Source organism: Lepidochelys olivacea, assembly GCF_965140295.1.
Source record: "Lepidochelys olivacea isolate rLepOli2 genome assembly, chromosome: 10".
Lineage (NCBI taxonomy): Eukaryota > Metazoa > Chordata > Testudines > Cheloniidae > Lepidochelys > Lepidochelys olivacea.
In genome coordinates this window covers 54890507-54905163 of record NC_140420.1, presented here as the reverse complement: position 1 = coordinate 54905163, position 14657 = coordinate 54890507, and the positions used below count along the sequence as shown (strand labels likewise).

General features: G+C 40.8%; 1 protein-coding gene across 1 annotated transcript in view; it reads right to left on the bottom strand.

Moving 5' to 3' along the window:
* The window catches only part of OTUD7A (OTU deubiquitinase 7A), a 250890-nt gene that overhangs the window by 76044 nt on the left and 160189 nt on the right, over nucleotides 1-14657 (bottom strand). The window contains exon 6 of the mRNA XM_084640497.1: nucleotides 2540-2722. Within this exon, the coding sequence (XP_084496623.1) occupies nucleotides 2540-2722 (183 nt within the window). The remainder of the gene's footprint in view (nucleotides 1-2539; nucleotides 2723-14657) is intronic.

The window sequence follows — 14657 nt, the reverse complement described above, 5'->3', positions numbered from 1 at the left end:
GACATGCCTTGTACAAAAAATATTACAATAGTATGTAAGGTGTGAACACAGTCACACGGTCACACCTGCCTGTCTCTAATTTGTCTCCAGACAAGCAAATCTGACAAAAGCTCTATCAGCATGTATGGAACAAAGTCAACAGGCTTGTATCTTCTTTAGAATCCACACTTACTGGGAAAAAAAAGTGCGTTCAGGTGGTCCTCCACATGCAAAGCTGGTTTTAAGTAAGCTTTTACACCTGGGCTTTTACACCATGTAAGAAATTCCAGACTCTGGGAATTTTCCTCTACTCCCCCTAGTCTCATTCCTGCCCCTCACAGCTCTATTGTGGTGGGGTGAGCCTAGCCAGCCACCTTGTCTCCACCCTTCTGCCATCCCCAAGAGGGGCCACACACCTGTGGGGGGATGAGCACAGCCAGAAATCCTGCCGCACTCACCCAAGTGCTTCCATTTAGTTGCCACACTGTACTGATTCCCCATAATATGTGCTCCTGCTCGGTTGTGGGGAGAGCCCAGCCAGGCCCCACAAGGAGACACCCACTCACTAATCTGTGATATGGGGGGCACAGCCAGCCCTGCTTCACCTGCAAGAAGCCACTAGCCCTTCCTCTTCTGGCTCAGGCTGTTGCTGCTCTGTGCTTACTCCACTCCCCCAATGCTTCCCAGGCTGCCCACCAAGCATGCTCCTGCATATAGAATTGGGGTGTGTGGAGTGGGGAGAGAGTTTAGAGCTCAGCTAGGCCCTCAGCCCCCAGGCCCCTAAGGAGTCCACTCACCCAAGGAAAAGCTTCTTTGCGTGTGGTGGTGGAGGGAGGGAAGTAGTCACACTTATTTGAGTCCTGCCTCTGCTGCTGTTGCCCTTTCTGCCTCTGTTATGATCCTGGTAAAAAACTTACTTGAGCCACGGCACCTAATTGTTTGAGCTCTGGCACCTTTTTCATGACAAATTAAGCACTGGGGAGGGGCATGGGATGGTGGCCTCTGTGGTTGATTGGTTGGATAGAAGGTACAGTATTAGCCTAGTGGCTCTTAGGTACCGAAAAGAGGGCTTGTAAGCACTTTGCCCTGCTCAAAGGCTTATTCTGCACTGAGAAGAAAAGCTCCCCCGATTTGGGATTAGAAAAGGACTGGGGTTTTTGGTCCTTGCTGTTGGCTCATGCTAGTTACCTTGTTGAGGCTGAGAAGGAATTTTTCCCTCACTGCCAGAATGGACTGGGCAAGGTGGGATTTTTCAGTGTTCTGTAGGTAGCCCAAGGACCCAGTGGGCAGGTTAGCTTGCAGGTCAGTTTGTTGCAACTTGGCAGGCACCAAGGCACCAGTGCAGGTACTTGTTCAATAAAGGGTCTAGTTCACTGATAAACCAGAATTGGAAGCAGATTAGAAAAAGGTATTTCCTAGAGACGGTGGGTAATGTGGTTGGGGCTTCTAACACCTGGTACGGTGAAGAGACAACCATGTCTTGTCTTCCCTCTTAACTCTCATATGAAGAGAGGGCAATAGGGTCTCAGCAACAGTGCTGCAACCAACATCCCAAAAGAAGGGTAGGGGCTGACAGCAGCCCTCCACCAGGTGGAATGGATTACAAAAGAAGGATAGTCTGTGCTGGACAGCTCACAGTTACTTAATAAAGTCATGACTTTTTAAAACCACATTCTTGTTGTCTTGTCTTTTTTCCTGTGGGGTCAGGGACAAATTGTTGAGAAACAAAAAAGATTTTCCCTTCCAACATTCCTCACATACATGAATGCATCACCACTGTAGCACTCCTAGGAGCAGATCCTCAGCTAACAGGATGGGTTTCATGACAACAAATTTCTGCTGGGTCACTAGTTACTTTTTTTTTTATTAATGTGAGAAGATGGCATACCATAGATTAACCTTGAATGTAGGCCTGAACTGTTTGCTGAATTAAATTAGAAGAAACCTGTTACAATAGTCAGAGAGAGTGAGCGATTTGAATATGAAAAATAAATCCTAATGCTTATAATCATGTAATGGAAACCAACTGCTATAACTAAAAATTGTTCCTTGTCTTTCTTTTTTCTTTCTTTTGTTTGAAATACTAATTCAATATCACCTTTTTATGGAGGTGGAATCAAGAGAATAAGACATTTCATGACAAAAGTTACTTCAACAGATGTTGTCTCCAGGACCACCTTTATCATTTAATAATGATCAAGAAGTCAATGACCTAAATGATGGAACTTTCTCTGGACTCACACATCATGGGAAATTAGAAATGGGAACAGTCTACAACTTCATCTAGCCCACACCTCTCGTAGTTAACGTAGCACTGTCTCTAAAAAAACCTAAATTTAAATACTTCAATTACACCTTAAAATCTACTGAACACAGGCAAAGATAAACTGGACTGAAAAACGTGGAATACAGGGCCCAACCCATCAGCATCTCCATAAAGTTAGTAACAATGACATAATTTATCTGGTGGCAGATAATTTAGTTCCTACTGCCTGCATAATAAACTTTGATTATCCATAAAGCTATTTGTCCACAAAGGCGGTCAAGTTGCTGCATTTACCTTGAGCAATGTCATCCTGTCTCTGCAGACTTGGTCGTTCAGACTTGTTCACCTGTTGGGGTGGCTCTCTTTCCTGATGCTTGTAGTACTTCCCTTCATTAAACACCTGTGGCAGGTTAGCTGTGTGTACCTGTCGGAGCTGCTCATAGTCACTCAGAGCAGCGGTCAAATCCCAGTTTTTGCCTGCCAAAAGGTGGAAGGTAATATTCTGTTAGCAGTTTATAGCTATGTCTGATATGACTAACAAAACTGCCATTCATTTTAGGGACATGGCTCATATAGTTGAAAATGAATATAACTCGGAATAAAACATTAGAGAATGAATGGATATTTTTCTTTTAAAAACAACAATAATTGGGGAACCAACAAACCATTTGCACTTCAGAAGATACAGAGATAGATATGATCACTTCACCGGCTGCTGAATATTGCACTCTTTTTGCTTATGTTGTCTATCTAGTTAAGGCCTGATCCCACAAACAACACTCAGCCCTCTTACGGCAATTATTTTGTTTCTAGGATAAGGCCTTTAGACCATAGTCCTTAGGGAGCAACTTGTCCACAAAGTGCCTACCATCATTTAGGGTTACTCAACCTCTCTCTCTCTCATTTGGTATATAAACCCATCCATTGTATCACATATGGCACATTGTCCATTTATTCAATATACTTTATGGTCAAAGAAAGTCACATTTAAAGGAGGCTTTTGTATATATTTTGCTATGTAAACTAGTACAATTTCTGCTGAAGGAAGTGAAAGATCACACACTGAGTATGATTTAATTAAGAGCTAACACTATTTATTTAAAACATCTGTTAAATTTTTGTTAACTTTAATTTCATGGATCAACTCCAATAAAAGCCTCTTACCCATCCCCAACTCAGTTATCATTATGAACTTTAAACTGTTTTGTCTTAATTTGATATTGTTAACTGGAACTGCTCAGATATTCAAATGAGTCCTTAACCGTGGAAAAGAACACATCTGCCTTTTATCATTCTATTCTTTGATGTACGACTAATAAAACAATTGCAACAATAAAATGTTAATTATAACATCACTCAGTCTTAATTGTTCAGATCTACATCAGACTTTTGTTCTCTATATTACTTTAAGGAAAGCCATTTTAAAACACTCACTGCCCATACTACCACAAGGATTTAAAAAAAAAAATAAAAATCAGCCAGCATTTTAATTATCAAACATGCAACAAAAGCTACTTCAGCAAAATCAGTTACTTAAACAGAAATTCTCTCTTCCTTTTTAAGCAACAGAGCAGGGCATACAATAAACAAACTTGATCAGTCCAGAGCATAGGGTTTTGTTAATTCCAATAAGAACTAGTGTGCAAAATCAACAGCATACATTATATGTGCCTTACGAGTGACTAGTTATGCAGTGTGTCTTTCACATGCCATAAGCAAAGCAAACATGCTTATATTAAGCCCTAACAATCAGGCAGTATTTTTTTCTAAGACTGTCCCAAAGTGGTGTTTTTGCCACACAGATAAAAGTTTAGCACTCAATTGTATTTCTTGAAATGTAAAACACACTCAGCGTTGCTAACCCTCGCCACTGGAAAATAATGAGTCAGACCCCCAAAAATCATGAGGATTCTTTTTTAAATAAATGTGGCTTCTCTTTATTTCCCTTCTAGTTTGAGCCTTGAAGGTGCTCTCAGGTCACACATCTTGTTGACAGTGGGGACCCCAGCAGCCCAGCTGAAAAAAAAAATAATAAAAAATCCTGACATTCGAGAGTTCTCTCGCGAGATCATGAGTCAGGCTTACTTTTACTTAGAAATCATGTCTCTTCTGATTAATCTGAGAGAGTTGGCAGGGCTGCACATTACAAACAGCATTCTAGCCCTGCATTCCTAGCATATCCCAAACTCCTGATGAAGTTAGCAGGAGTGTGGAAGGAATGCAGGAGCCAACCTATTTTCCTAATAATCTCTTCTCAAGGCCTCTGAAGGTCGGCTTTTACACTATGACAGAATCCAATCACCTTCTTTGGGAGTTTTGCCACAATAAATGCGGAGTGTGGTCTTTGGGACTTGCTCAAAGTGCACTGCATTGTAATTCTGAATTGTGTAGAGTTACGATCTACTGCAGACTTGGAATTACAGAAAAAAAAATCACTTACAAAGAAGTAACTCGTTTCTTTCTTTTCAAATCTCCTCAGTACACCTGGACATCTGTAGCTGTTTCCCACATGAGACAGCCAGTCAGCAGCAAAACATGACATCTTAAAGCAGCTCTGACACAGGCAAAGATCATTAGTTTATTTTTTTTTTTCTATTTCCTGTAGTCCCTAGGCATCTGAATGCAGGCAAATCCTCAACCAAGAGTGTATGCCAAGAGGCCCTCCAGATCAATGAAGTGGTGATTCAGGATCTTAGCCAGCCTCAATGGCTGGCATAGGCTTTTGCAATCACTCCTTCAGCATATAAATCCTTCCCACAAATCCACCCCATGGCAGCTGTGTAACTGCACTCTCTCTGTGTGGGAACTGCAATAATGTTCCATAAGCCACCCTGTAGTAGTGATTGAATCGAGAAAAAAGTACTGACCGTAATCAACACAATAATCTCTCTCACTGCCTTGGTCTAAAAGAGACTTTCTTCTTTTCAATTGCCTTTTTCCTGCCAGAAAAATACAATAATAGATGTTCTACTTTCCCTGTCACCCATGAACAAAAGCAGAAAGCCAGAAGTGACAAAAAGGAAGAAGTAGGAGAGCATGAGAGAGGATGTGGGAGAAAATGAGCCAGAGATGTAGATGAGAGTGAGGTTATGTACAGTTTTGAAGGTAAGAAGTGGGAATTTGAATGTAATGCGGTAACGGGCAGGTAAATGCAAAAAGATCCAGTGAGAAGGGTAATCTGATTGGAACAGCAGTAAAGGACTGTAGCAGTAGTGGACAGACAGAGGCCAAAGACGTTACAATATCAAGATGAGACAAAAGATTTTTGCAGTGGGGATAATAAGGAAAGAGGATCATGCTGTAGGATTAATCAAGAAACCAAGCGGGACTGATGGAGAGACAAGAGTTAAAGGACTTGTCTGTAATGCAAAGTTTTATCCTCCTCATTCTCTTTGAGACTTAACCCTTATAATTTGAGAGCTAATGGCTTTTTTTCCTTCTCACTTCAGCAACGTCTAATTGCTATTAGCTGACATGATACCGATCTTGATATCTGGTCTACACTGACTGCTAAGACATGACAAAATGTTATGTTTGAAAAAGACGGTAGACAAACCTGCATGCAAGTGTGATCTTGGGAGATATACGAGGCTATTAGCTGTTAATGGACGTAGACAAGAGAGACGGTGAAGAGGGAAGAACTCCATTTTGTGGAGAAACAGGGTGTAATGGTGGGGAACATCCAGGAGATGCCCGAGACAGAAAAGGAGATGAGAGAGTGAAGAGAGGAATGGAGGCTTGAGGGTCAGGTATTAGATTTGGAAATCATCCATATGCAGATGGTAACAGAAGCCAGAGGAGCAGATGGGACCCGGAGACTAAGGACGAAACACTGAGGGATACTAATGGAGATGGATCCGATGACGTGAGCTGTAGCTCATGAAAGCTCATGCTCAAATAAATTGGTTAGTCTCTAAGGTGCCACAAGTACTCCTTTTCTTTTTGCGAATACAGACTAACATGGCTGTTACTCTGAAACCTGTAATGGAGATGGGAGAATGAGATGTGATTTAAGGTGGTGCTGAAGGGGAAATAAAGAGAGGAGAAACGAGAGTGATCAGTAGCGTCAGAGGCAATAGATATTCTTGAAATCTAAGTTCCCTTTTGATTTAGCTATGAGAGAGTTCATTAGTCACTTTGGTGAGGGAGAAAGATTAGAGGGGATCAAAGAGCATGTTTAATGATTTTCCACACAAAAGTAAAGGGAGAGTTGTTGGAGAGGTAGGAGCATTAACAGTATTTTCTCCATTAGAAACAATATAATTTAGGGTATACAGTGTACTACTGTAGTTCAGATTTTGATGAATAAATCCATACCGATTGGTGTGGACTTCCAAGCACTTGATAAAACTTGAAAGACTGCTTTGTCATCTCAGACAAAAGAACTGATGTTATAACTGAGAGTATAAAAACAAACTATTTCAAATCAGTCTTTTTGGATAGTTTCCAGATGCTGCTCATGTTACTTGTTTACACCACCTATTAATCTGGTTTTTGAAATGGACTGACATCATGGAAGTCCTTTATTTAGGCTACTCTTACGAAAAGCATTCTGACACTGAATGATGCATAGTCTTGAATAGCTGGCTTTTATGGAAGCAGTGGAGGACACTGTGCAAAGAATACAATTGTGTGGGACAAAACACTGGCACTTCAGCGTGAAAGCTGGTGTGTTATTTAACAGTAACGCCGCAAAGTTCTATCACAGTTCTATTAATAGCAGTCCATCAGATACAGCAGCACGTAAGTGTATCTTGAAGGATGTAGGGGTGTCAGCTTAAGCAACACTCCATGAAAAAATATGCACTGAGCTTGTGACAGTTGCAGATGAGCTGTAATCATTAACACCAACTTGCAAATAATCTAATTTTGGATTTCTGTGACACAGCTGAATGTGTCAGAATGTGTCACAAATGGCCAAAAAGTTTTTCTAAAGCCTATAGGGGCGGAAAACCACTTCTGGGTATCCTTGTTTCAGCAAATGAGACATAGAATTTGTAAGACCAGTGATGTGTTCCCACAATGTTAACAGAGGGCTCCCTCAAAATATGTTTCTGTGCCAGCCAGCAACACATAAGACATTCTCTGGACAGAATACTCTTCCCCATCAAAAATTTCAATCAGTTCCACGCTGTACCTCACCCCTGCTTCACAATCCTATTAACACTTCTGCTATAGCCCCCCTCGATGAGGAAACTGAGGTACAGACATGCACTCACTGTTTTATTGTTTTGTATAATTGGTACTCTCCTGATCCAGCACAAAAGAGTACATGTGGGTTAACAGCTGCAGAACTGCTTTGTGCCCCTGAGAGAGGTAAACTGTAACCAGAAGCTTCACACTGTTAGGGGGATGTTTAAGTACCAGAGAGTCTGAAGGGTCAGTGCTGCACTGAGGGGGGCTAAGCAGCTGGACAATGGGTTCCAATACTCATAGGGGTTGCCAGATAGGAGGTCTGTGCCCTGAAGGTGTGATTAGAATCCCTGAGATTGGGGCAAGGTCTGACTCTGTTCAGGCTCCAGAAGCTTGAAACACCCTAGGGACCTAGAACACAGAGGCTTGGATTTCCCTCATAGTAGTCCTAATGGGTGGCTAAGAATGGATCTGTGACAGAGCTCACATTAAAAATCATAGGATTGTTTCAGCAAGGTCACTCTGTCCCTCTTATTGTATCTTCAGTTCCCTGAATCACAGCTTCTCTAAACAAAAGCCAAGCAGACATGTTGCCCAAACACTAAAAATCTTATCGTACTTTACTGAACTCAGGCCTATTACTATTGTATGCTTTAGATTTGAAAGACAAACAGTTTAAATCCATCTCAACAATCAAATGTAGTGAATCATTTTAGTATACTAAATTTAATTAAGTTTTACGACTTGCAAAGTTGGGTGAGAAATGAATTATCTTGGTCAAGAGAAATAATGCTATTACGGAACTATTATTGAGAAAACACCTGCATGCGATACCTGCGTCAGCAGGTGTAAAAGTTAACAGGACTGAAAGGTGTGGGTTATAAAACCATTGGGGAGATTACTGCAACTTTACTACCATTCGTAAAGTTCGTTTATTTCTGTGCCTTTGCTTACTTAACAGTTAGGGGTCTGAATTCCCAAACAGTTCAGTAAAGATTAGGCGCCAACAGTCTGGATTCATATACAAGCGTCCATGGTTGCCAGGAGACAGAACTGGTGTTGTTAGAGAGGAGTATATGGAAAAATGCAACAAATAAAGCAGAGTATAGGATAGAAAATATACTCTGACAAAAATTTGTTTCTGAATTAATTAGTGTCAGATAGCAGGCATATAGATCAAAGGGAAAATTAAAAATAAAGCCAGGTACAGGTGTAGGCAAGAATGTCTCTCCTAAATAACACTGTCTGAATGAAATAACAGGAAGCTCTGTCAATCAGAGTAAAAACAGAAGGCAGAGATAAAGCAATATACAATTACACAATAGAAAGGAAATCCCCTTAAGGTGGATTAGTAAAGCAAGGTAGTGTCTGAGTAGCTTACTTGTATTGTGTTAGGAAAGAGTCTGGTAATGTATAGTATTTTATCACAATATGTAGAGATGAATAAACTGGGCAAAATAAAATAAAATCCCAAATAATGCCCAAGACTAGAACCAAGGCCAAACTGACTCTGAATTCTGAGGTTGGAAAAACTTTGCTTAGCTATTTTTCTAAATTCATTTAAAATTAAAAACTACATTGTGCATGTTGTGTGTGCATGTGTTGTGTGAGAGATCCTCTAACCCTGTTTGGAACGACTGGTCCTCTTCCAATAAGAAGGAAAATTTCTTAAAAAACCCCAAGCACTTTTGCTCTATTGGCATTTGTCCCCATGCTGATGTTTCCAAAGGAGGAACAAAGTTGGGCTCAAGATCTACCCCAGGCGTATTTCAGATAGGGCTGTCGAGTAATCACAGTTTACTCATGGGATTAACTAAAAAAAATTAATCATGAATTAAAATTAATCACACTTAATCAGTTTTAATTGCACTGTTAAACAATAGAACATCAATTGAAATTTATTAAATATTTTGGATGTTTTTCTACATTTTCATATGTACTGTATTGTGATGTAACTGAAATCAAAGTGTATTTTATTTTTGATTACAAATATTTGCACTGTAAAAAGGATAAACAAAAGAAAGTATTTTTCAATTCACCTCATACAAGTACTGTAGTGCAATCTCTTTATCATGAAAGTGCAACTTACAAATGTAGATTGTTTTGTTTTTGAATACAGTTATGTAACAAACTATGTAAAACTTTAAGTCTACAAGTCCACTCAGTCCTACTTCTTGTTCAGCCAATCGCTAAGACAAACAAGTTTGTTTACATTTGCAGGAGATCATGCTGCCTGCTTCTTGTTTACAATGTTACCTGAAAGTGAGAACAGGCATTTGTATGGCTGGCACTGCAAGGTATTTACGTGCCAGATAAGCTAAACGTTTGTATGCTTCTTCATTCTTCAGCAACCATTTCAGAGGACATGCATCCATGCTGACGACGCTCGTTAAAAAAATATTAAAATTTGTGACTGAACTCCTTAGGGGAGAATTGTATGTCCCCTGCATACAATTCTGTTTTACCTGCATTCTGCTATATATAGTTATAGTGTAACACACACACCTCTGGGGTGTGGTGTTCTGTCCCATCTAGTGGCACCGAGACCATTTAGAGAGAGTTAAATGAGTCTGGTCTACAGCCTTAGCTAAGAGCCCATTGGCTCTTAGCTCATGCTGCAGAGGCTTATGCAGTAAGCTCCAAAGGTCCACAGTTCAATCCCGCTGGCCAACGACCAGCTTCATGTTGGTGTTACAATAGCACTCTCAGATGATGACCCAGCACATGTTAATTTTAAGAACACTTTCACTGCAGATTTCACAAAATGCAAGGTTTAAGAATCTGCCGTGCCTTCCAAAATCGGAGAGGGACAAGGTGTGGAGCATGCTTTCAGAAGACTTAAGAGCAACACTCTTAACAACACTTAAAAGAGCAACTACAGAACCCGAACCACCAAAAAAGAAAATCAACCTTCTGCTGGTGGCATCTGACTCAGAAAATGAAAATGAACATACATCAGTTTGCACTGCTTTGGAATGTTATTGAGCAGAACGTGTCATCAGCATGGATGCATGTCCTCTGGGATGGTGGTTGAAGCATGAAGGGACATGAATTTTTAGTGTATCTGGCACATAAATATTTTGCAATGTCGGCTATGAACAGTGCCGTGAGAACACCTTTTATCACTTTCAGGTGACATTGTAAACAAGAAGCAGGCAGCATGATCTCCTGCAAACGTAAACAAACTTGTCTGTCTGAGCAATTGGCTGAACAAGAAGTAGGATTCAGTGGACTTGCAGGTTCTAAAATTTTACATTGTTTTATTTTTGAATGCAGCTTTTTTTGTACATAATTCTATATTTGTAAGTTCAACTTTCATGATAAAGAGATTGCACTACAGTACTTATATTAGGTAAACTGAAAAATACTATTTCTTTTGTTTTTTTACAGTGCAAATACTTGTAATCAAAAATAAATATAAAGTGAGCACTGTACACTTTGTATTCTGGGTTGTAATCGAAATCAATCTATTTGAAAATGTAGAAAAACATCCAAAAATATTTAAATAAATGGTATTCTATTATTAACAGCACGATTAATCACAATTAATTTTTTTAATTGCTTGACAGCCCTAATTTCAGGTGATTAAAGCTGCCTGCCCTCAGAGGCTGGGCTTTTACTGTTTCTTCTTCTAGGCCCCTTCCGGATCTCTCAAGGAGTGGGCTGGTGTTCAAGAATGAATTTCCCAAAAATCTTATCCCTTGGGACCAACTCAACCTGGATGGGAGGTCCCACTAGATCCACCCCTTCCTAGTGCATGGGATCTACATGGGCAATAGGTCTATAGTTCCACTGGAGGACACAGCTGGGAATATCCCAGAAGAGAACCTAGGGCAGGTCTGCTTCAGAAGTGTTAACAATGAGGAGGGGCCTGGCTCTGAAGGCCCCTTATCGTACTCCCAGAGTCAGTGGTGTCTATGCTGGGTCCAGGTCACTCCTCTCTCAGACAAAAAGGAAGGAGAGGGGGAGGAGGTTCTTAGGCTTTGCATTCAGGAACGGTTGCTGCTGCTGCAGGCTCCAAGCACATAGGTATGATCTTCACCTGGTATGCTGCCTTTCCAGTATCACTCCCCTCAGAGTGATGGCTTCTCTGGTTGAATGGGATTACGGTGACCTCAGTGAGAATGGGGTTGAGGTGACCTCAGATGGACCTCAGTGAAGGACCCTCACCACCACCCCCGCCTCTCCAGTGAAACACTAGATAAGAGGAGTGGAGCAGGAGAAACCGATCTTGATCTTTATCCTTGGCATTTTCTGACTTTCTGAGCAGCACTAGCCATGGCAGGATCTCAAAAGGGAAAGTGTAGCTTGGGGAAAGCACCCCAAAAGACAAATGCAGCCTTGGGACACAACTGGGAATTAGATGGTAAATTAGTAAGCCAAACTGCTAGTCGAAAATGTGAAATAAAATGTTGGAATTTTCCTCAGAAAAGCTCTGCAGGAGGGAAATTTGGGATAAGCTGCCCACCTGCCACTGTGGAAGTAGAAACAAACTGGAGGGCACTCCAGTAGGTGGGACATTCTCCTGTTACCAGTGACTGACGGGGTTTGGTTCTGCTCCCAGCTACAAACGGTCTGAAGTATTCATTATAACAGGTCTATGCACTTCGGCGTGATGAAAAACGTACAGTACTTACATAATGATTTCCCCCTAGTCTGAACTAGAATAAATTGTGCTAATAGAAAAGTCAGAGGTTTGCCCATTTTCTATTTTAAAATACCACCACCACTACCTTGGATTTTACATTAAATATTCCCTAATGCAGATGATTTAAAATCCAATCAAACTAAATACTGTAGATTTAAAAAAAATTATAAACTGTGGCTGCACTCTTGGAAGAGTTCCAATGTGACCTTTGACACAGCCTTGATTTGCTTCTTCTAATAAAAATATTTCTAGCTCACTCTGCATTTTAACGAGCTTGTCAGCTTGCAGAGGTGAAATGGAAAAGCAGTAAAGTTTTGCACTTTGACATTTAAAGCTTTGCTTTAGGAACCGTACATATCACAACCTTTGGGGGAAAAAGCACACTCATTCTTCAGAAATGCAGTCCTAAGCTTTTCAGTGGTTACCACTGCAGCTTTCCCTTATTATTCTGAAATATAAAAATAGCCCACATATAAAGAATGTAAAATATTTATCCACTTCATTTGTCATGTATTATTCCCCCTGGAGAAATTTCAGAATGGATTGTGTTGTAAGGAGAGGCAGAGAGAGACAAACACCTACAGACTTCCTAACAGTATAGCACGTGAGTAGCCCCATTCAAGTCAATGAAACTTTTCACATGCTTAAAAGTTAAGCACAGGCCTTTCTGGATCAGAGCCAGTGTTCTAGCTCTGGAGATGTTGCATGCAAGGCTGTACACATATGTAATTAATAATTATAATATCTCGCTCTTATATAGCACTCTTCATCCAGCAGGCAGTGTATGTTGGGCGGGAGGGACGCGAAGAATGGAGGGGAACATGAATGACAGGGGTTCAACTGCAGCAATATTTTTAGTTAGGTGTTCCCCCATCGCTAAAGTAGCTCACTATGGCTATTATGAGTAATGAATTCATTGTATTTTCACTTCTTAAAAGAGCTAGTATACAATTACCCAGACAAGACTGGGGACCCTTATTTTTAATTAGCAACAACAGGAATAATGCAACTATAAAATCACACACACAGCTTTCAAAATTCAGCCTACTCCAAAATGTTGAAGAGGGCACTTGAAAGGTCACTAACAATACTTGATTTAGTTGTAAACACCACACTGCAGAGTATGTAATTTGAGATGCAGAATTGGGGAAGATCTAAGTAATACTGACTACAGTGGAGGCAGATTTGTAACAACATCCATGCAGAATTTCAACAAAGGAAATTAAAAAGTAGAGCAGGAAGTTTTGGCTAAAACTATGTAGGATGAAAGTATATAAAGAAAAGGTCACAGAGGGGTGAGAAGAAATTATTTAACAAATTACAGAATTATACTGTCTGCACTAGTTGAGTGAGTACTATTTACTACAGGTGGTAATAAAACAGACCCAGTATGAATGAACATGAAGTTTCAAAAAAGCAATAAAGAAGCATATGCAAAGTGCTACACATCACATAGAGAAGACAGCTAGGAACTGATTACAGAATGAAGTGCATGAGAGTATAACAATAATACACACAGGAGCATAAAGAGAAAAGGACATCAAACAAGAGGCTAAGCCAAAACGTATTTCAGGCCTACAAGGAACAAAAAGGTCAGAGGAAGAGATTGTCACGTTGGAAAACAATGCTTATACAAAGAGAAATTGGGGGGGAGGGCAATATAGCAGTACAACTAAAATTGGCACAGAATTTGCTTTTTAATTTGTTCTCTAATTAGAGTTAGAACAAAAGGTAAAACTGGGGATTCAAATTTTTGGGTGAATTCCTAGAGCTTTCATCATAGAATATCAGGGTTGGAAGGGACCTCAGGAGGTCATCTAGTCCAACCCCTGCTCAAAGCAGGAACGATCCCCGACTAAATCATCCCAGCCAGGGCTTTGTCAAGCCTGACCTTAAAAACTTCTAGGGAAGGAGATTCCACCACCTCACTAGGTAACGCATTCCAGTGTTTCACAACCCTCATAGTGAAAACGTTTTTTCTAATATCCAACCTAAATCTCCCCCATTGCAACTTGAGACCATTACTCCTTGTTCTGTCATCTGCTACCACTGAGAACAGTCTAGAGCCTTCTTCTTTGGAACCCCCTTTCAGGTAGTTGAAAGCAGCTATCAAACCCCCCCTCATTCTTCTCTTCTGAAGACTAAACATCCCCAGTTCCCTCAGCCTCTCCTCATAAGTCATGTGTTCCAGTCCCCTAATCATTTTTGTTGCCCTTCGCTGGACTCTCTCCAATTTTTCCACATCCTTCTTGTGGTGTGGGGCCCAAAACTGGACACAGTACTCCAGATGAGGCCTCACCAATGTCGAATAGAGGGGAACGATCATGTCCCTCGATCTGCTGGCAATGCCCCCACATATACATCCCAAAATGCCACTGGCCTTCTTGGCAACAAGGGCACCCTGTTGACTCATATCCAACTTCTCGTCCACTGTCACCCCTAGGTCCTTTTTTGCAGAACTGCTGCCGAACCATTCGGTCCCTAGTCTGTAGCGGTGCATTGGATTCTTCCGTCCTAAGTGCAGGACTCTGCACTTGTCCTTGTTGAACCTCATCACGAGACAATCTTCAATTAAAGATTAATCTTTAATTCTTGGAGACTCCAGGACCGTCCTGGAGGCTTGGTAAAACA